General features: G+C 58.5%; 1 protein-coding gene across 2 annotated transcripts; it reads left to right on the top strand.

Annotated features, from left to right (window-relative positions):
• The first annotated feature begins 271 nt into the window (after nucleotides 1-271).
• On the top strand, nucleotides 272-21,851 carry ARL8A (ARF like GTPase 8A). Of its 2 annotated transcripts, XM_074894030.1 has the most exons (7): nucleotides 272-569; nucleotides 14,770-14,850; nucleotides 15,662-15,735; nucleotides 17,506-17,599; nucleotides 18,818-18,885; nucleotides 19,810-19,880; nucleotides 20,031-21,851. In XM_074894030.1, exons 1-7 carry the CDS (start codon nucleotides 447-449, stop codon nucleotides 20,078-20,080), a joined length of 561 nt encoding a protein of 186 aa, XP_074750131.1. In that variant the 5' UTR covers nucleotides 272-446; the 3' UTR covers nucleotides 20,081-21,851. The 2 variants fall into 2 exon arrangements, with proteins under 2 accessions (XP_074750131.1, XP_074750132.1); XM_074894031.1 differs by lacking the exons at nucleotides 18,818-18,885; nucleotides 19,810-19,880; nucleotides 20,031-21,851 and adding an exon at nucleotides 18,062-18,811.
• Nucleotides 21,852-22,269: the final 418 nt, after the last annotated feature.

Here is a 22,269-nt window from a genome sequence, read left to right as displayed (position 1 = left end):
GCTGGGTGTGGGGGTTCTGGGGGTGCAGATTGCGGGGTGCAGGGTGTCGGGGGTATCAGGGGTGCAGGGTCCGGGGTGCAGGGTGCTGGGTGCTGGGTGTAGGGTGCAGGTTACTGGGTGCGGGGTGCAGGGTGCGGGGGTGTCGGGGGTGCGGGGTGCAGGGTGCTGGCTGTGGGTGCTGGGTGCGGGGGGCCGGGCGGTGCCTGGTGCGCTGCGTCCTCCCACCCGCCAGGGGGCGGCAGCGCGGGCGGGCGGCGCGCGGGCCCCACCCGGCGCGCGGCGGTGCGGCAGGAGGGTGCGCGGCGCGCGGACAATACCGGGGCGGCGGCTCGGCCTCCATCGGCTCGGCCCGGACCCGCGGCTCGGCCCGGCTCTGCTCGGCCCGGTCCCGCCCCGGCTGGCTCCGCTTCGGCCCGGCTCGGCCCCGCCCCGCTCGGCCCGGCACCATGCTGGCGCTCTTCAACAAGCTGCTGGACTGGTTCCGGGCGCTGTTCTGGAAGGAGGAGATGGAGCTGACGCTGGTGGGGCTGCAGTACTCGGGCAAGACCACCTTCGTCAACGTGATCGCGGTGAGCGCGGCCCCCCCACCCCCCCTCCGGGCAGCGCCCCGGGGCCCGGCGGTGCACACACACCCCCACCCCACCCCCACCCCCGGCTTGCACCCCTGCGCCTCGCACCCCATCTCGTTGCTCCCGAGCTTTGCCCTATCCCCCCCCCCCCGCCCTGCCCCCCCCCGCTGCACCCCCGTCCTGCCCATCCCCGGCTGCTCCCCAGAACCGCCCCGCCCTGTCGTACCCCGGCCCGGAAATGCCTGTGGAGAGCGGGGGGGAGGGGGGGGGGCAGCGTGCAGGCCCGGCAGCACCGCGAGGGCCCGGGCAGACCCCGGGGTTTGCTCCCCGCATCCCCGGTGCCGAGCGCGGCGGCTCGGGGGCCGCAGCCGGAGCAGGCCCCGGGCGCGCTCCAGCACCCGCCTGCCCTTCCCGACCGGGGCTCGGCCGCTGGGGAGCTGCCGGGTCGGGGCAGCGGCCGGTGCCCCGGATGGCCGGTGCTGCTCGGGGTGCCCCGGCCCTGGAGCCGGGGGAAGCTCCTGCCCTTGCCCGCTTCGAGCCGGCGCTTTGTCATGGCCGGGCCCTGCGCCGCCGAGGGACACGCAGGTGGGGCCTCGGGAGGACCCCGCCGGGCTCGTGCCGTTTTGGGCTCGGTGGCCAGCGTACGCGGTTATTTGCCTTGCAGCCTCCGTCCCTTCCTGGCCAGCACCCCCCAGCAGCGGCGTTTTATGGGTGCTGGGGTGCTGCCGCCCCCGAGTGGGGCAGTGACACCCACCCCGGGGACCCCTCGCTCCCGGCCTCGCCCCGGCTGTGCGGCCTCACCCACAGGGTGCCTGGGCCCGGCGGCGGAGCAGGAGCTGGGGCCCTGGATCCCGAAGCCCGGGGTGTGGTTTCACCCGGGGGATGCTCGGTGGAGTCTCCCCGTGACTCTCGGGTTGTTCTCGCCCTCTCCGGGCGGGATCCTGCGGGGCGGGAGCCGCTGGCGGGCGGGTCCCGAAGGGGCCGGTTTGGACTGTTGCTCCCGGGGGTTTTGTGGAGGGAGGTGGATGCGGATCCTCTCGCTGTCCCTCCTCGTCCCTGTTGCTTTGCTCAGGGCCTCCGCGCCAAAGCAAAGCAAGTTACGTCTGCTTGCTCGGGGCTCTGGGAGCTGCTGGGCTGTCAAAGGTGATTTTACAGCTAATTTAGAGGCTTCATTGCACTGCAGCTGTGCTCCCCAGGAGGTTTTCCCTTGGTGCCGGGTGCTGCAGGGACAAATACATCCTTCCTGAGGTGCCTGGGGGTGAAGGGAGGACACCCTAAAATGCTTTTCACCCCGGAGAAGGTGGCACCCCTGCTCTCGAGCTGGTTTGCTGGCAGTCACCGCTCAGGTCTTGTGCTGGTTCTCCCAGCAGACCGATGCCAGCCTCGGGGGACGGGGAGTTTTGTGGCTCTGGGACAGTGACCGTGAGCACCAGTCCTTTTTTGGGGTGACTTTGTCCCTGCCATTTGCATGTTTAATGGTCCTTTTTTGCAGTCCCATGTCAGGGTGGGACGCGGTGGTGCCACATGTGGGCTAGGCCTGCTCTGGCCCCACAGTATGCTGCTAGCCTGTTAAGAGCAACATAGGCTGCATTAAAAATTAAAAAGTAATTCAGTGCCTTTTTAAATAACTGCATAAGTTTTAAAGGGTGATGGAGCTTTATCCCAAACCTGCTGGGCTGTTTTGCCCGCACAGGGCTGGAAATCACAGGATGGCCCTTATCCTCTTGAAATGGCTCTTTTGCCAGCCCAGCTCATCTTTCTCCACGTGCCTCCTCCTCTCCCAGCCATGCCTGCAGCAGATGGGGCTCAGCGTGGGCTTCGGTGGCGTTCCTGTTTCTGCAAATCAACAGTTCATACCTGGCAGTTTTGCTGTGTGAAAGACCCCACCTGCAAGACCCATGCGCCAAGACTCTTTTCTGCTTGGCCCGTATTGCTGGTGTAGGGAAAAGTGACACCCAGGAATTACAGCAGCTCTTGAGGGAAACTCGCTGCGCACGGGCCAAAGCTGGCTTCGTGCTCTCCTGGTTCGTGAGGAGGTCTGTGGTGGATGTTTAACACCTTTGCAGGGCAGTCAGGCTCAGGGTGCTGAGCAAGCAGCTCAGTCTCTGCTGCAGTTTTGCCCCTGTCTGAAGTTATTTAGAAAGTTCAAATTTTGTGGCAGGTGCACACAAAAAAGAGGCACTGACCTTTGGGAAAACGTCCTGTAAATTAAGGACTTGTCAGGGACAGCTAAATAACATGACACACAGAACATCCCAACTCAACAGGAACTGCATGGGAAGTGTTTGAGGCATCTGGCTTTAAGGTGATATAATGCGAGTGTTAGGAGGGGAAATAGTTGTGATCTGGGCTTTGGGGAGGGATAAAACCTGAACTGAGAAGGATTGGATTTTGGTGTTGTTGGAGATCTCCCAAGGAATCTCTGTGGGTGCAGGTGATGCTCCCCAGCCCGCAGAGCGATGCAGGTGCCAGGGCTAGAGCTTCTCTGGGGGGCTTGGTGCCATCCTTGTCTTCCAGGATTTTTAGCTGCACTGGCTGAAAAATGGAATCTGGTTGCCTGGAGGATTGGGTGGCTTCCTCTAGCAGCCCAGAGCTGTGGCCCTGCCAGGTGAAGGGTTTGCTGAAGGCAGCCATGATCGGGGGGGCTGACTCCTCCTGGGTCACCTGGCTGGGGTTTTTATTTTTCAGGGCTTGTTTTTTCTTTCCCTGGCTGTCAGGAGCTGAAGCTTGAAGTCCTGTGTGCACAGAGGGGTGAAAGGCTGTAAAATACATCTGGTCTTGGTTTTAACTTGAAATCAGTGAGCTTTTAGCTGCCTTTTCCCCAGTCTGGGTGTGACGAGAGTGAGACTTGAGCATGTCAAGAGCCCCTCAATGGGTGCTGGGGCTCAAAACCTGTCAGTGCAGGACGCGTTTAGAAAAAGAGAGTGTTTTACTATTTTTTTTTTTGCATCTTCCACCTGTGCTAGAGAACCTTCCAAGGGAATGGAGCCACAGAGACTGGGTGCTGGGGTGTCAGACCTGTGTGGTGGGGGAGCCTGGGGCAGCATCTCATGCTTGAGCTCCGCTCAGAAAGTGATTTGAATCCATGCTGCAAGAGGAAACCTCGTCAGCCTCGTACGTGACATCAGGTAGGATGATGGATGCTGTGGCAGCTGGCCAGCTCTCCGACGGCGCTGCTGGTGGAGGAACATCCTGACAGTGGCTGGGGGACAGCAGAGCTCAGCACCCTGGCGAGCCACTGTCCCCCTCCGCTGACAGCTGATCTGGGAGGGGAGGCAGCGTCCTGCAAGGTCTCCAAGGATTGCTGGCAAGGTAGAGAAGAGAGACGCTGGTGGAGATGCTGAGGGAGAAGCAAGGAGGTCTTGTTCTGATGCATTTTTGCATCTGGCACCTGCCTCTCCCAGTAACTCTGGATGTGCCCCCCTTGCATGGGGTCTGGCAGGGCCAGGGTGGAGTGGGAGGTGGATGTGGGTCCTTGTGCTGGGTGGTTGTTCTGCCTCCAGATGCAGAGTCTGGGCCCTTGACAGCTGCTTCTGTTGCACCTGAGCTTCATAATGCAGAAGGTGGTAGGCTTTGGTGGGGGTTTCTCCATGTTTCTGGAAGAGGAGAAGGAGCTGGCTGGGGCGTGGTCTTGCCTTGCTGCTGTAAGCTCTGTCAGCCTGAGCCAAGAAAAAATGGACAGCGGGTTTTTTTCCAGGATCATGGAATCATAGAGTTTTGGGTTTGGGTTGGAAGGGACCTCTAAAGGTCATCTAGTTCCCCCCCACCCTGCAATGTGCAGGGACACATTCAACTAGATGAGGTTGCTCAGAGCCCTGTCCAATGTGATCTTGAATGTTTCCAGGGATGGGGCATCCACCACCTCTCTGGGCAACCTGTTCTGGTGTTTCGCCACCCTCATCATAAAAAATTTCTTCCTTGTGCTTAGTCTGAATCTACCCTCTTTTAGTTTAAAACCATTACACCTTCTCCTATTGCTGCAGGCCCTGCCAAAAAGTCTGTCCCCATCTTTTTTATAAGCCCCTTTTAAGTATTGAAAGGCTGCAGTAAGGTCTCCCCAGAGCCTTCTCTTTTCCAGGCTGAACAACCCCAACTCTCTCAGCCTCTCTCCATAGCAGAGGTGCTCCAGCCCTCTGACCATTTCTGTGGCCTCCCCTGGACCCGCTCCAGCAGGTCCATGTCTGTCTTGAGCTGGGTACCCCAGAGCTGGACCCAGCACTGCAGGGGGGGTTTCATGAGAGTGGACTAGATGAGGAGAATCCCCTCCCCTGCTGGCCATGCTTTGCTTGATGCAGCCCTGGGTATGGTTGACTTTCTGGGCTGTGAGCACACATGGTTGGCTTACGTCCAGCTTTTTGTCTACCAGTACCCCCAAGTTCTTCTCCACAGGGCTGCTCTCAATTCCTTCATCCCCCAGCCTGTATTGATACTGGGGGTTGCCCTGACACAGGTGCAGGACCTTGCACTGGGCCTTGTTGAACCTCATGAGGTGAAAAACTGGCTGGACAGCCGGGCCCAAAGAGTTGTGGTGAACAGAGTTAAATCCAGTTGTGGCCGGTCATGAGTGGTGTCCCCCAGGGCCCGGTTTTGGGGCCACTCCTGTTTAACATCTTTATTGATGATCTAGACGAGGGGTCGAGTGCGCCCTCAGTCAGTTTGCAGATGACACCAAGCTGGGTGGGAGTGTTGATCTGCTCGAGGGTAGGGAGGCTCTGCAGAGAGACCTGGCCAGGCTGGAGCGATGGGCTGAGGCCAACTGGAGGAGTTTCACTAAGGCCAAATGCCGGGTGCTGCCCTTGGGCCACAACAACCCCCAGCAGCGCTACAGGCTTGGGGAGAAGTGGCTGGAGAGCTGCCAGTCAGAGAGGGACCTGGGGGGAGGTGTTTGACAGCCGGCTGAACAGGAGCCAGCAGTGTGCCCAGGTGGCCAAGAAGGGAGGCCATCTGGGGAGCGGCTGAGAGAACTGGGGGGGTTTAGTCTGGAGAAGAGGAGGCTGAGGGGAGACCTCATGGCCCTCTGCAACTCCCTGAAAAGAGGGTGCAGAGAGGGGGGATGAGTCTCTTGAGCCAAGGAACCAGCGCCAGGACAAGAGGGAATGGCCTCAAGCTGCGCCAGAGCAGGGTCAGACTGGCTCTTAGGAAGGATTTCTTTGCAGAAGGGGTTGTTGGGCGTTGGAATGGGCTGCCCAGGGCAGGGGGGGAGTCCCCATCCCTGGAGGGGTTGAAGAGTCGGGTCGACGTAGCGCTGAGGGATCTGGTGTAGTTGGGAACTGTTAATGTTGGGTTGATGGTTGGACTAGATGATCTTCGAGGTCTTTTCCAACCTGGACAATTCTGTGATATAGACCCACTTCTTGAGCTTGTCCAGGACCTTCTGAATGGCATCCTGTCCCTCAGATGTGTCCGCTGCACCACTCAGCTTGGTGTCATCTCCAGACTTGCTGAGGGTGCACTCGATGCCACTGTCTATGTCCCACTAATGAAGATACTAAATGGTACCAGTCCCAGTACAGACACTGGTCCCAATACGCCACAAGTGATGCCTGACTGTGAGTTGCATTGTCCAGAGCAGAAACATAAGCAGGTCTGAAAGGGCTTGACCAGGGTCGTCCAAGTGAGTGGTGGCACCATCTCCCTTCTGCTTGGCAAGAAACCCCGAACAAGCCTGTCTGCTTGCCCTGAAAAGCAGCATGTTGTGGAGCCATGAGCTGGCTCCCTCGGGCGCTCCAGGATGCGGCCCGGGGCTGGATGTACGCACCAGAGGGGGATGTACCCAGCATCCTCCGCGCCAGCCCCCAGCCAGTCCGGAGATGCTCCATGCAGCCCACAGGGGTAAAGTCACTTGGCTTGCTCCAAGCATCGTCCTTGGGTACTGGGGGCAGTGGGGTCTTGCCTGCACTCTGGGTTTTGCCAGAAGAGCGTTGCTGCCCAGCTCGGGATGAGGGTTTGCAGGACCTGCTGTGCACTCTGGGGATGCCAGGAGAGGGACCGAGCCTGGTGGGATACTCTGTGCTGTGCTCAGGCTGCCTTAAAAAAGAACCCCACCATTGTGGCATGTCTGTGAGCTCTGCCCCGGCTCAGAGGCCTGGTGAGGAACCTGAAGTACATCAGGGGAGAAGCACCTTGGCATTGCACAAGACTTCTGGGATGTTTCTGGGAACAAACATGGGGAAATAGAGGGATGAGGGAATAGAAAGGGTCCATTGCATGACAACAGGTGCTGATCAGTCTGTCCTGTCTTACAAACTGCATTTCTAGCTATTTCTCCGAATAAGGGGAGATGTACTTCCATGTGCATGAGTGTGTTTGGGGGCCTGAGCACCAGGAACTGGTCTCCAAACCAGGGGTCACTTGTCCCTGGTGCAGGGGACACCCATGCTCTATGGCTCACTGGAGTGTCCTTGCTGGCACAGCTGAGAAGAGCAACTGTCCCATCCCAGGGCTGATGAGCGCTGGCATCTCGCTGCACCCAGGTGATGGGGTTTGGGACTGCCGTGCCCCTTGCCGGGCTTTCCTGGGCACAGGCCTGTGCAGGTGCCGGGGTTGAGTTGGGCGTGGAAGCGTCTGCCTGGCCACTATGTCCCACAGCACGGGTGCCATCCACTGGGCGAGAGCACTGACGCATCCTGAAAACCCCAAGTGAACCCCCCTCAGCATAGCCCAAAGTCCGGACATAGCAAAGAACTGCTAATTAAGGAGTGTTGTAATTATTATTTTTTTTAATTAGAGAGTGCAAGGTTAAAAGGCAGCCCCAGAAGAATGTAAACAGCAGTAAGACTGGGAAGTTAAAGAGTAGCGTGAGCCTTGAGCAGCCTGGAGATCTCTGGTCTTTCAAAGCTGGCCAGCCTTGGAGATAGATCCAGCTTTGAAGAACCAAGGACTACCAGGCTATGGCGAGCTCAGCGGGGGCTTTATTGCTCTGCCTCGTCCTTATAGCAGCTGCTGGTCTCTTCTCTGATGCCCCTCACCTGAGAGGTCCCATATGGATGTACTGCCGCTTCTTTAACTCTTCAGCAATCAGCCTTCGCCCCTGCAGCGGAGCCAGGTGCTGCTTGAGAAGGTGTGGTGGGACTCCGTGTCCTTGTGCACTTTGCAGAGGTCTGAGGTAGGGGCCAGTGCCCGAGGGCCTGGTGGGAATGGGCAGAGTCAGGCCAGGTACGAGCAAAACTTGGTGCCTGTGCCTGATGGATCTGGGGGTGGGTGTTCCCTGCCTTAGCGGGACGAACAACACCTGTGTTGGAAGCCAGTGGCTGTGCGGGCGCAGAGCTGGGGATGATTGCCAAGGAGCAACCTCCTGTGTTTTCTCTGGGCTGGTAGCAAAAGTCCACCAGCTACAGCCTCGTGAGAGGTTTGTCCTTGTCCCCAGCTTTCTGTTTCCACAGCCGGCACCCACTGCTTGGTTCTTCATTTTTCTTGTTCTGGTTTTTTTTTTAATGGAAAAAACAAACGCAGTCCTCATTTGCTCTAAAAGTGGAAAATGTGTCAACATTGGTTTAGCTCCAGGCTTTGCTACTTTTGCTTTTTAATTATTGCCATTATGCAGATTTTTTTCTCCTATCTAACTCTACTTCTCAGGAGCAGCAGCTTCAGCAGGTGGAAGAGTTGGTTTCTATGGGCACTGCTTAAATATTTACTTTGGTATCATCCTTACAGCCTTGGAGAAAGTAAGGTTTTCACTTACATTCAGTTTTACTGATGGCTGCCAGCTCTGCCTGCCGTGATGTTCCTCAGCCCTAACACCCCACACACGCACCCCCACACCCCACCACACACCTCTCAGTTGACCCTCAGACTCCACGGTTGCTCTGGCAGTTGTCCTGGACCTCCTGGTCCCTCCAGCAGCCACCTTCTCCCATGGTCTCACTCCTGGGGACACCCACCGTCTGGGTCCGTGGCCACTCCACCTGCTCGGTGATGTTTGCCCACTCACCCGCACTCGCTGCAGTTGCTGCACCAGGGACGAGGGGCCTCTGACCCCCGGTTTGGAGACAGTTGCTGGTGCTCAGACCCCCAAACACGCACGTGCACACAGAAGATAGAGGCCATTACCCAGGGAAACAGTTAGAAATGCAGTTTGGTAAGAAGGCAGGGCAGACTGCACTGGCTGAGCACAGGGCACGGCCAGACAAACATACTGACCAGCAACCTGTTGACCCTTTTTATCCCCTTATCCCTCTGTTTTCTTATGTTCCCACAGATATCCCAGAAGAAGTCTTGTGCAATGCCACGGTGCTTCTCCCCTGCTGTACTTTGGGTTCCCCACCTGCTGTTGTGTCTGTGGGTAGAGGAACCTGCTCTGGCTCTCCTGCCCTGGGAGTACCTGCACCAGGGTTTTTTGGGGTTCATCCTCCTGTTCTTGCCTCTCTGTGCTCCTTCATGTGTGTGCACATGAGTTTTTTATCATAGAACTTAACAACCACCTCTGCCAGGCTCATCTAGGAGGTTCCCTGCAGCTTCCCCTTGATTAAACCCAGCTCAGGAAGAAGAGTACGAGGCTTTGTCAAGAGGTGCCACCCGTGTCCTGGCCAGGCTGTGGACCTGTGGCACCGCTGCTGATAGTGCTGTGCCCTCGTGGGCTGCAAGTGTCCTGCAAGGTGTGAGCACCCGCAGCCCCACTGCTGGCTGCCCCTGCCTTGGCTGGGATGTCACGGCTTGGTTTGGGACACCGTGCTTGGGGGAGGAATGGGTGGGAAGGAGAGCTGGGAGCAGGGCAATGGCTGGGGGTCTCCGAGAAGCCAGAGCAGTGATTGAAGAGGGGACAACCTGAGCGTTGTAGTTCAGCAGAAGACCAAGGGAAAGCGAGCAACCTCAGAAACAAGAGTTCAGCCAAGCTCCTCCAGTGCTGAGTTTGTATGAGCTGGGTTGGACTGGGGAGGAGGCAGATGGATGCTGGCAGTGACAGAGCAGGGGCATTGATGGGTCAGGGATGCATTAAACACCGTGTCTTCAAGGTTCCGTTGCTGGGGCCATCCATTGGGTTGGGTAGTCAGAACCAAGGGTGCAGGTACTATGTAGCCAGCTCATGTGGGTCCTTTGTGTGTGGAGATGTGCACTGAATAGCAGAGAGGCCGCTTCTGTTTCCATCAAGAGGGCAATGCTAAGGGCAGAACTGCTAAGCTGCAACCTTTGCCTCATCCCAAAGGATCTGGAGTCCTCCAGAGGTGTTGCCTGCTGCCCCTGCATTGCACGCTTGGCTTGGGCGTGCAGTGCAGAGCGGCTGTGCTCCGATCCTGTCCCACACTGTTCACTGAACTCACAGGAGGGGACCTTCTCAGTGCCTTGCTTGAGTCCAGAGGGTTTTGCTTTTCTCCAGAGTTTCTGTAACAGACTCTGTGCTGCCATCAAGTAGTGCTGATGCTGGTGGGGACTGCGTGTGTCCAGCACCCCAAAGCCTGGGCCAGCAGCAAGCAGTCACTCTAGAGCCACCATTGCTTCATGTGGCCACCACCTCTGTTCCTCTGTCCAGGTGCTTCCTCGTTACGGGCACATCGCGAATGAGAGCAACCACCAATAGATTTGTAGGCAGTTGCGGGGTCTGTCTGTACAGAGGTGGGAGCAGACGTTGCAGCAGCTCTTGTGTAGAGATGCCTTCTCCACCTCGGACTGGAGAGTAGTGCTGCGCGTCCCTGGGAGCTGCTGGGAGCATCTCATACGTGTCTGTGTCTCTGCCTCAAACAGGGTGTTGGGTCAGCGCAGCCTCAGCGCCGCCATGCAGGGTGTTACGGGCTGTGATGCGGTGCTGAAGAAGCAAAAGCAGCCCAAAGATTTTCCCTTGCATCTGAGAAGCCTCGTTTTTATGAAAGAAACCGATCTTCAGTGATACCATGGTCTAAACAAGCCTAAAAGCCATTAGCTGCACTGCAGGTACTGGGATGAATCTGTCCTGGAGAGCATCGTGCTGCCTGGGACCTCTGGGCTTACGGGCAGCGTCATCACCTCTGCTCCAGGGTCACCTGGTGTACGGCCTGGCTGCCATCCGCTGGCTTGTCCCCAGATCCCATTTTTACTCTTGGGATACAGAGTGCCCTGGAGATAGGGCCCGTGAGGTCAGGGAGGGCAGCACAGCCTGATTCGGCTGCGGTAGCATCACCAGGAGCGTGGCCATGATGGGCCCGTGGGTTTTCCACCTTGCTGAAAGCCTGGGATGTTGAATTTCCAAGCTGAGGGGTGCTGCAGAGCCAGACCCTGTATGTTAATTGCAAGTGTTGGTGGTGAGACCATCTGCTTTGGGGTGGAAGGGGACTGGGGTGCCCATCCCTATCCTGCAGCACTGTGCTTGCCCAGCTTGGGCTGCTGGCCTGCCCACAGCCCTGGGATCTGACTGACACAGGTCCCTTCAGCACGATTCCTCTGCATGGAGGTGTTGAAACCAAAGCATGCTGAGGATCTGGGGCAAAAGTTGTTTCATTCTCAGACCCGCGTGGCACTTCCTCCTTGCTGTCAGCCCTCGGGTAGCTCCATCCTGCCCAGCTCCAGGTAGCAGCCTCCCTTCCCAGGTCTCTGGGTCCCCTGGGAGGACTGTGCTGTGCTCAGGAACAGCCCTGTCCCCTCTGGTACTTTCTACAGGGGGACATGGGATTCCCTGCAGTAGGTGCCCTGTGATGCTCAGAGCCCCAGAGAGCCGTAAGACCCACTGTCAGAGGGAAACGTTGTAAAGGCTTGGCTTGAATTTGGCTTCTTCCCATCCAGATGGGGTACTTGGAGTCAGGCTGAGTCCTGTGGGGCTGTCATGGCTTGGCTGGGTGATGTGAGATATGCTGAGGGGCTGAAACGAGCCCGTGCAGCCAGCTGGTCTTTTTTAACTGTTTTGGAGAAGAGCTGCTGGAAGAGCAGTGGCTTTGGAAGCGAAACTCCCAGCTGCCAGGCGCTCCCACCCTCTGCTGTGCACAAAGCTGGTTGGGGGGGCTGGACGGGGAGGTTACAGGTGAGAAATCAAACCCCCTGCGTCCCAGTCTGGGTTGGCGCTTGGACGAGGTTCGGCAGGATCTCGGCTGTGCCGTGCAGCAGGAGACGCCTGCAGGAGCGTGAGGCTGGGGGGGTTTGGGGATGGTCGAGGCCCAGGTGGGAGCCACCCAGCCCTGGGTGCGTTGGGCATCTGCCTGCCCCAGGGGGGACCGTGTACTGGTGGAGACGTGACTTTAGGTGACCAGGGGCTGGGCTTTCGGCGCTGCCATTTCCAGTCCCTGGTGAATGGCTTGTTTGTGAGCTCCCAGGGATATGGGGCTGCAAAACAGCCAGCAGTGATGTATCGAGAGCAGGTTGCATTAAAGCGGTGTCATCCTGCACTGGGACAGGGTGACAGCTGCCTAATTGCAGCGAGGAGCAGGGCCTGGCCACCTTGGCTCTGCACGCTGCTTGCCAGAGCTGGTGGGTGCAGTGTGAGGGCTGAGGTTGCTTCTCTGTGTGTGCCAGTGAGCCGAGGTCCTGGGTGCTGGCTGAGCAGGGCACGATGGCTGAAGTGGCAAGTGACCTGGTGTCCATGTGCATGTGGCAGAGGATGGGGCTCAGAGTGAGGTGGGGGCACTGCTCAGCCCCACAAAAGCTGGATCCTGGCTGCCTGAGGTCATTTGTCTTCCAGCCAGGGCACCCAGGCAGGGTGGTTTGGCCAGAGTGCTGAGGGGACCCTGGCAAAACCAGCGGTGAACTGGAGCCTGCAAAGACCTGATCCACCTGTTGTAGCCACAAAATCCATCTTGCCTGCAAGGATTTTTGTGCCTTCCAGAGGAATCCCATTCCCAAGCAATTGGTGTGGCTGGGCATGATCTCTGGGGTCAGCGCAGATGCGGTGTGCATTGCATAACCAAAATCTGGGGGAAAGATGTGTCCGGTGAAGCTTCTGCATGCCTGCAGTTGGGCTGGTCTCCGCTCTCCCTGGGCAGTGGAGCTGCGGATGGCTGGACCCTGCAGGTAGTTGAAGATGTGCCGGAGGTGTCGGGATCTAGGATAGCTGGAGAGGAAAGAGGAGACATCATGTTTCCACCGTTCAAAGTTGCTTCCAGAGAGCAGCTGATGCAGGAGGAGCTGAGCACGTTGCAACACGTTGAAGACGCTGCCGTGGGTGCCAGGACAGCAGGGACCATGTGCAAGACATCCTGTGTCGTGTTCCCAGCCTGGCCTTTTTGTACAGCATGAGTGGTTTTGTGTTGAGCCCTTGGCTGTGGGCAGCCTGAAGGCAGGTGCTGCAGCGGTGGAAGGATTTGGGGCAGGGAGCAAGGCCGTGCTTTGCTCACGGAGATGCGCTCGCTCCCATCTCTCACAGGCCAAAGCAGAGGTGACTCCTGGCTCCCGCAGCCCAGCTTTTCCTGGAAGAAGAGCTGCTATCACACATGAACCATGTCTCAGATGGCTTTCACACAGCCAGCAGTTCCAGTGATGTGGTCCAGGATCCTCAGTGGAGGTACCTGCAGCTTCCGAGAGCTCTTCAGAAATTGCTGTCCATATCTTCTGGACAAAGCCTGATAATTCCTTAAAACCTGGTCCGTAAAGTCAAGTTGTGTGTTGAACCTCAGTCCGCAAGAGACATCCCCCATGTCAGCCAGTGGTAGAGGGATTCTTGCCTGCTTCTCCTCCTCTCCCCCTGTGCCCTCCCTCCAGTCCCCAGTGTGGTTTCTGGGTGCACTGTGGCTTGGAGACCCCTTGGCTGCCAGGCTTTGCTGATGAATGCAAAAGGGAAATGAAAAAGGGAAGCAGCGTGTATTGCAGAACTGTTGGAAGAGGTCAGGAAAACCCTGGGGACTCGCTGATGTGGTGGGTCTGGAGGAGCTGTTGGCTCAACCAGGCACAAAATTCTGCTTGTCAGAAAATGGCATAAATTGCCTTCCCTTTTTGCGGTCTGTGTTAACTGAAATAAAACCCAGAAAAGTTCTAGAGAAACTGCGATTTTAAGCTGGTAAAGAGCTACTGGGATTAGTTTGGCCGTGGTTGGTGGTTTCCGCAGGTTCCTGGCACTGATGGCCAAAAGCCTCAGTGCCATGTTATCCTGGTTATCAAACCCTCTTCCCCATCAGCTTCCCCAGCGTCGTGCAGCAGGGCCTTCCACAAGGACGCATTTCAAAAGCAAAGAAGATAAACCTGTTTTGAGTCCCAGTGAGGCTGCCTGCCAGGTGGGAGGCTGCTAGAGGCAGAGGAGGTGAAGGGCTGTGGCAGCTCTGGCCTCCTGCCCCAGGGATGCCCGGAACATCCCCCAGTGCTGCTCAGCCTGGGACATCTTGCAGTGTTGGGATTTGGGCAGCAAACTGGAGGGGTGGGCTTTAACAGACCGGTACCATCCTGACCCTCCGGTGTGATGCCAGGCATACGGACTGGCAAGCCGGCATCTTGCCACGGTGGCAGAGGGACGGTTCCTGCTCACTGCTCTGACAAGACTAACCTAGTTTTGTAGTGGCACTGGGATGGTGCAAACCCATGGCAATTTCGTGCTGCTTCTGCCTGATGCGTCTTGGAGCTGTGCTGCTGGAGAAAACATGTTGGCAGTTCTTGGGGAGGGGGAGAGGGGACCTGTTGCGTCCCCCTACAACATCCAGCATGAGCACCCAGCCCTCATGCATGGGCAGGGTGCAGGGGGTGAAGGACCCATGCAGGCAGGCTGCAGGCTTGCAGGAAAGCAGAAGTCAGTCTGGTTCGGGCTGGGCTGTAAATGGCTTGAAGCAGGAAACATGCTGGAGCCCCTGGGACTGAAAAGGAGCCAATGCGGGAGGTGGTTCCCCTGGGTGGGAAGACTGGCTGGCTGCCTGCACCCCACGGGGGTCCTTGTGGGGCTGCCAGCGGGTTTTGCGGGAGCGGTTTGGGCCTGGCACAGCTGACCTGAGGTCACTGCAGCGGGCGAAGGTCTCAGTCTCCTCCTGCGAAGGGCTTGGGAGTCCCGCCTGGAAAGGGCTGGGTCGGGCGAGCCTCCACCACCCCACCGAGACAGCAGCTTGCTGAGCGGCCGGGGACTTCACCGGGGCACTCAGGGCACCCTCACTCCATGCAGCAGCAGCACCATTTCCATCCTGCGGGCATTTTGTCTCCTTGGCTCTAATTTTGCTCCGGGTGTGGACCTGGAGGAGGGTCACGCCGTGCCTGCTGCGGGGCTGGCAGTGTTTGGGGTTATTTCTGGGCAGGCTGTCAGCTGCGCTGCCCTGCTTGGGGCAGGCTGGCGGGGTTTTCGTGCCTCCTGACACTGTTCTTTGTTCTCTGATTTCTGCCTTGTTCCTTGCAGTCAGGACAGTTCAATGAAGACATGATCCCGACAGTGGGCTTCAACATGAGGAAGATCACCAAGGGGAACGTTACCATAAAGGTAAGGGGCAGATGTTACTGTCAGTGGGGGATCTTGGGATGAAAGATGGAACGAGGGGAGATTGGTGGGTCTTCTGCTGGAGGTTGAAGGATGCCAGCAAGCCCAGCTGCACTTGGGAAGATCTGCCCTGTTAGGCTCTTGCAGGTAGCCACCAGAGGAGATAGTGGGAAGGCATAGGAGATCCAGACCTCTGCAGTAGGAGCCAGTCCAGCTGCAAAGCTGGAGGTTTTCTTACGCTTCTTGTCTTGCTGGTGGGGACTCACAGATGTGGTCACCTTGCTGAGGGTGGGAGCACTGGGAAAAACAGGTCATGGCTTGCAGTGGTGGTCTCTGCCTCGAGAGCCAAGGGAGGAGAGGTTTCTACCCCTTCTGGATCTTTCAAGGGCCCAGGGTTGGACTGGGAGGTAATGGTGGGACTGGCTTGAAAAGCTGATTGGGGATCTCTGTCTGCTGCAGAAACGTTTCCAAGAGCGTGCTGAGTGTTTTAATTGGCAAATGCATCAGTGAAAGGCCAGGAGGTGCGGTGAGCATGGAGAGGAGCACCCCAGCTTGGGCCCGGGGGTCCCTCTGTGCCAGCAGAGGCACATCACAGGAGGTGTTCAACACCTTCCAGCTGCTGTTCCTGAGGTGTCTCCTTTCTTTATCAAGTCAGGAGCCTCCTCACTAGGGTTGAGCCAAAGAGGAGGGGATGGGGGTGGGTTTGCTGCGTGCCCGGTGCTCTGGCTGGCTGGCCATGTGGGGAAGGGTCATGGGCAGGATGGTGGGATAATGGGCAGGACGGCGGGGTAACGCTGCCTTTTCCCTGTCACAGCTCTGGGACATCGGTGGCCAGCCACGGTTTCGCAGCATGTGGGAGCGGTACTGCCGTGGAGTGAGTGCCATCGTGTGAGTATCGCTGAGAGCCCTGTCACCCACCCACCCAAAGAGGAGCCGGTGGAACCGTGGTGTCTTCTCTGCCAGAGCCAGACACCTGTGTCGGGAGTTGAGATGCTGGAACTGGTGCCCCCACAGGATTTGAGCACGGGGCAGCCAGGTCCCTGTCAGCATCAGTCGGCCCAGCTCTGTTCCTTGGGTCTTTTCCTTCCTGGCTCCCCTGCTTCCCCTGTGCTGCCCATTCATCCCAGGGGCTGAGCAAAGGCCACCAGTGTGGCTCAGCCCTTTCCAAGAGGCTGGTTTTAAGAGCAGCCGCCAGCAGCCTGTTTCCAGGTCGTGGGTTTTCTGTGCTGCTGGATGAATCTTGTGCTGAGAGAAGGAGTCTCCGTGCAATGCCCGCTGCTGACTGTCAGCGAGTCTCTGAGTGTCCCCGCATGTCCCCTGCTTGCAAATGTTGCAGTAAGCACAGTCCCAGGGAGCCCAGGCTGGGGATGCTCCTGGGAAGCGGGCTGCCTGCTCCTAAGGACAAATACCCTGGGAGACCACAGCAGGGTTACCTAAACCCAAGGAGTGGGTTTCTGTACTGCCCTTCCCTGCAGGTGAGGAGGAGTGAGGGCCACTTGTCCTGCTTGTTGGGACAGCAGTGTCTGGCCCTGCCCTTGGTGATTGTCACCATGTCAGGACATGTTCTTGACACTTTTTATTACAGCAAGCTTTGCTGGAAATGACAAAATCCCATTTTTTTTCACTCCTTTTACTGCCTCCTTCCATGATTTCATAATTTTTCCAAAGTGGCCCGTCTGGTTGAGAGGAAACGAAAGGACCTGTGGCCATCCAGGTCACGCTGCAGTCTGCCTTCCTTGCCTCGAGCTGCGTCACATCCTTTTTCTCTTGCCTTCAGCCCTCCTGCTCCGTCTGGCGTGCTAAAGGCTTGTGGCAGTGCCCGGGTGGTGTTTTTCCCTCTCCCTCTCTGTACAGCCATACACATTTTCCTGTGTTCAGCACTTCAGTAGCTAAAGGCTCTTTTCCTATTTATAATAAACCCCACAAGGCCTGATGAAACTTGATGGTGTTTCTTACTTCTCTCCCAGCTTCTCAGTCTTGAAAATAAAGGCTGCTTTGGTCAGTTCCTCCCCAGTTCTGGCTTAACTTACATCCTTTGCAGGATGGGTGTCTGCCCGTAAGAGCTAAATCCTTCCCTAAACCTCCCCCGTCTGCTCAGAGCAGGCATTGCTGACTGCCAGCTTCGCCGCTGCCCTTTGCTTTGCGCCCCGTGCCCAGGATCGCTCCCATCGAGAGGATGAGCAGGTCTTTCCCCCTCTCAGGAGGACACCTCTTCTTATCCATCATCAGCTCCTCTTGTTTTCTCCACTTGTCCTCTGTTCTGGATGTCTCCACAGGAGTTGCCACACACAGATGAGCCTTACTTGGGTGCTTGGGGACAACGTGTGTCTTGCAGCTTCTTCTGCCCAGGCAGCGCCTGGGCTTCCCTGGTCACCATGTCCCTCCTGTCAGCGGGGTGGTCTGCTGCGGGGACGGGGACAGGGAGGTCCACCCCTTCCCTGGGAGACACGAGGTGCTCTCAGCCCCACAGCATTCCTTGGGAAGAGGGGTCCTGGGGGAAGGATCCCCTTATCCATCCTGTCCATGCACTGGCCCAGGAGCCAGCGGGGGTGGTGCAGGTGCCACGTGAGCAAGGTTTGGTGGTGGCACAGACCTCAGCACAGCACCGGGCTGTGGGGACCTCAATGCCTGCACTCAGGAGTGTCAATTCCTTTGCAGGTACATGGTGGATGCTGCTGACCAGGAGAAGATAGAGGCCTCCAAGAATGAACTGCACAATCTGCTCGACAAGCCGCAGCTCCAGGGCATCCCGGTGAGCTGTTGCCTGGATAGGTACCCCCCAGCCACTCGCAGCCCCCAGACCGGTGGCTGCCAGGGTTTGTGGTGAGGGGTTTGCATCTTGCAGAGCCGATTCAGGGAGGGGATCCCCTTCCTTTGGGGTTCCCCTTCCCTGCTGCGCTCCTGCGGGAGCTGGGGCAGTGATGTTTTCTAGCCCAGGGCTGGGCCACCCAACAGGGAAGGGAGCTTTAGAAGAGACCAGACACTCCCCCTCCCCCCCCGCCCAGTGTGTGAGATCTGTCCTCTCGCATGAATTTGCACCTTATTTATGGTGGGCCGTTAAGGTCCTGTCTCCTAGGAGAGCAGCTGCTGGGCTGTGACATTTGCAGGAGGTGGGCTGTGGCGGCGGCGCGGGGCACGCTGCGCGTGCCGATGCTTACAGAGCATCCAAAATCGGCATCCTCTGAAAGGAGCTAATTTGAGGATCTTGCCACAGATCCCAAACGTTCGCTGCCAACTAAATGAAGCTCCCGACATAACACGCTGCATTTGCAGCCCTTCTGAGTGTTCTTTTTTGGGAACAAGTCTCCAAATTTAAATTGTGAGATGCTGCGTTACCACGCTGCTGCAGAGGCTCCGACTCACCCTGGGAAGGCGGCCGCAGGCTCCGTGCTGTCCTTGTCAGGTGACAGTCGTGTGACTTGCTCTGGAGGGATGAACGAGTCCTGCCAGGTGATTATTTTCCCTGCACAGTCTGAGGATGCCTTTGTGGATGTGAAAAGCTTTGAAGTGAGGAGAGATCAGTGGATGGTGCAAACAGCCGATGCTTTTTTGGGTTGGCTGCCTGCGGAGAGCAGGTTCTGCACGGTGTCCGCAGCTCTCTCCTTCCTGATAACATCGTGTTTAGCCATTTCACTTGACTTTTTGCTCAAAGACGGTAAGAGGCTCCTGGGAGAACATCCTAGACGGCACAACATGCTGGTACCCTTCAGGGAGTATGCTGTGGGGCCAGCTTCTCACTGGGACTAGAGAGTACACAGGAGATGCTGTGTACGTGCTAATTAAGGCTGTTAATTGAAGTGCTCTGCCTCCTGGTTGCCCGCTGAAGGGGTTTTCTCTGTGCTGGCACACCCTGGTGAAGTGGCCAGGGCTGTCTTGTATCTCAAGCAGCGTCTGCTTCTGGGTGGCAGAAGCAGGTTCCTGCCTGGTCTGGTGGCCAGGAGCTTCAGGTGTCCCCTCTCCTGCCCTGCAGGTTCTAGTCCTGGGGAACAAGCGAGACCTGCCTGGTGCCTTGGATGAGAAGGAGCTCATTGAGAAAATGTAAGTGTGCCGGTGGCCTGGGCGGCCACGGTGGGGCTGTGACACAGTGTGACCCGTGCTGGTTCCAGCCGGGGTGCCCTCGCAGTGCCTGGGGTGCGCTGGGTGACGGGGAGCGTCCCAAGGCGGCGGCAGGGAGGTGGTGTCTGGAGCTGGGAGCCACGGCCACAGTGCCGGGGCCAGGTCCCACCAGGTCCCACGTGCCACACGGTGGCGTTGGGGCCCGGCACGGCGCTCGGCAGCGTTGGGCTCCCGCCTGGGTGCTGCTCCTGGCACCTTCCCGCAGCTCTGCCCCGCTCCCTGGTGCAGGCACCGTGCTCGGGCAGCACGCAGCTCCTCCTGCTTGGAGGTCGGATCCTGCTCCGACGTGTGACACCATTCACGTACCTCTCCTGTATTTCGCCACCGTTTGCCGTGCTGGTGTGTGGCCTCCTTGCAGCCGATGCTGCCTCCTGCCCACCTCCTCGTTGCTGGCGGCGACCCCCTCCCCTGAGCCGGGGGACTCGCTGCCTCCCAGCGTCTCTGCTCCCCCCCAGAGATCTCCCCTGTCCCGTGGGCACCGGCGCAGCTCCCGTGCTGCCAGCCCTGTGCTGCTCCCAACCACTCCCTGCCTCATCTCCCCACAGGGCTGTGCGACCGAGGTTCAGGGAGGGGAGCTGTGGGATTTTGTGGCCAGGCTCTCCGTGGGGGCACGTAGCCCCCACACACCACGCCTCCTCATCAGTCATGGGCACGCTGTGCTGGTGTCCTCGCCTGACCCACATGCAGGTCCCTGGGAGGCTGGAGAGACGTTGCCCCTGTAAAGTGTCCCCCACCTTGGAGCCAGGGTCCAAAGGGACCCTTCAAAAGGCTGCCCGGAGGCATCTCCCATTGCTGCCGACGCGCAGCCCCCCGCATCTGCAGCCAGAGCTTGCTCCTCTCCCGCAGGAACCTCTCCGCCATCCAGGACCGAGAGATTTGTTGCTACTCCATCTCCTGCAAAGAAAAGGACAACATCGGTGAGTACCGGCGGCTCCGGTGCAGTGCTCGGGGTGCCGTGGTGGGAGGCAGCCCGTGCCTCCCGTAGCAGTGTGCCCAGGCTGTTTGCCCAGTGCAGGAGGGGGTGACAGCCTGAGGGAGAGGCTGTAAGTGTCCCCTTGCCTTCACAGACATCACCCTACAGTGGCTTATCCAGCACTCAAAGTCTAGGAGAAGCTGAGATCCCGCGGACTGCAGCTCGGATCGGGAAGATGCCATTGTACAAGCCCATGCCCCTTCTCTCTCCTGCTCTGTCCCTCCAGCTCTCTCTCTAGATGGGTATTTTTAGGGGACCCCAGACTCCACTCGCATTGAGGTGGAGCCCTTGTTTTTATTGTAAAGAAAATGTCCGACTGCCCTCCTCTCCTCTCTGTCTCTTCTTCCCATTTTGGCACTGTTCTGTTGTTGTCTGTGTATACAGTATATATATATATATGTATATATATTTTAATTTTTTAATTTAAGCGATAGCGCTGTTACTAAACTGGGCCCTGTGAGCAGTAGGAAGGCTGTGGGCTCCCCGAGGCCGGTCGAGGGTCAGCGCTGGGAGGAGGATGAGGGTGGTGGCAGAAGGCAGCCCTTGGGGATGGGGCTGTGCCAGGCTGCGGGCAGGTCCCCTGGGGCTCCGTTGTCACCTTCCCTGGGTGTCCTGCCTGTACCCCCGGGGAAGAGAGCATACTGGGGGTGTCGGGAGCATGCCCACCTTCCTCTTCCTCAGGCTTCAGCCCCATGGGCAGGATTTGGGGCGGAGGCAATGCCACCCCCCAGGCTCCTTGCCCCTCCGGGGGGACAGGGATTAGTCACGACCCGCTGTGATCAGCCTTCCCCCATTGCCTCCAGCTGCCGTGCCACTGCCCCAACCCCTCTTGCCCTCTCTAGGTCACTTGTCCACCTGCCCCGTGTCCCCCCCAGCCCCTGTGCCTGGGCCGGATCCTGCCCAGTTGCCCAGTCCTGCTGCTCTACTGCGCTGGGGCGGTGATCCAAGGGGGTCGGTGCCAGAGCTGGGGGCGGGGGGGGGGGGGGCACTCAGCAGTCCCTGCAGGGAGCCAGGGGCTGCCTCCTATCTCCTCCCTGCCCCAGCCGCCCCTGGAGGTGGCTCGGCCCTGTGTAGCCTCTCAGGGTGGTCGCGCTGCTCCCCACGTGCCAGCAGGCATCGCCTGCACCCGGCTGGGGGCTGCTGGCTCTGCCCCGGCCGAGGACATTGGGTGGGGACACCAGGAGGGGGGCATACGTGGGGACACGCGCGGTGCCCTGAGAGCCCCTGTGTGCCCTCAGCGCTGCCCACTGGAGCTGGGGGGTGCTCCCCGTGCCCTGCTCCCCACACCGGCCCCCAGCTCTGCTGCCCTGGCTGGGGGACACGGGGAGAGGGGGGCAGGGGGTAGTGGGGCTGGGTGGGGCATGGTTGGGTCCTTGTCTGCAGGTGGGGAGAGGGCGAGAGGAAATTTTGGGGGGGTCAGGAAGGCTGTGCTGTCTGTGCCGTGTGATGAGTTGTTGGGTCTCTGCAGGCATAACCTGGGGGCCTGGCCAGGTTGTTTGGGGCCAGTCTGGGGGGACACTTAGCTGGGCTGGGGGGGACACGCGGGTGTCAGGAGGGTGGGTGTGTAGTGGGGTCAGGTTGGTGGCACAGCAGGGAGGCAGCTGCCTGTCCCCAGCTCAGGACGGGGGGAGAGGGTGGTGGTGGCCCAGGGGCAGGGGGCTGCAGGGCCCCTCTCCCAGCCCCTTCCCCTGCTCGGCTCGGCTCTGTTCTCGTTTTTGCAGAATTGCACAAAGAGAGATTTCCTTTTTCTTTTTTTTTTTAATTTAATGAATTGTAAAGTGTTGTCACCCCCCACCCCCCCTTTTTTTTTTTTAAGAGATATTTTGGCTCAGATTTGACCTCTGTTCGAAAATGATTCTTGTAACCGTACAATTTTTTTGCCTCCTAATAATAATAAATTAACAATTTTGCGTTGTGGGGTGTGGTTACAGTCACGTTACTTCCTCACTGTCACCTGTCCCTCCTTGGTGCTGTGCCCATCCCTCAGACAATGGGGCGGGGGGTCCCTTGTCCCCCAGGCAGCACTGGCCACCTGCATGGTCGTTCTCACCCAAGAGGTGCCGGAGCCAGCTCTGATGGCTCTGGATGCCTTGTTTTCTTAGCCTGGGTGCGAGGACGGGCTCAGAGACCTCTGGCTGTGGCCAGGACCTTTCTCTGCCCCCACATCGTGTTCCGGGGCTGCCACAGGGTCCTGCTTCGATGCTGGCTTTGGCGTGGGGTTGCTGCAGGGCTCCAGCCCCCCGCTCCTTGCCCCCTTGCCCAAACCAGCCCCTTCCTGGGGGCTGTGGCCATCGCTGGCAGGGGTGGCCCTGCCCCGCGTCCTCTGGGGGGGC

Source organism: Strix uralensis, chromosome 24 (assembly GCF_047716275.1).
Source record: "Strix uralensis isolate ZFMK-TIS-50842 chromosome 24, bStrUra1, whole genome shotgun sequence".
NCBI classification, from domain to species: Eukaryota; Metazoa; Chordata; class Aves; order Strigiformes; family Strigidae; genus Strix; species Strix uralensis.
The sequence above is the reverse complement of the archived record's forward strand: the minus strand, read 5'-3'. Positions and strand labels throughout refer to the sequence as shown.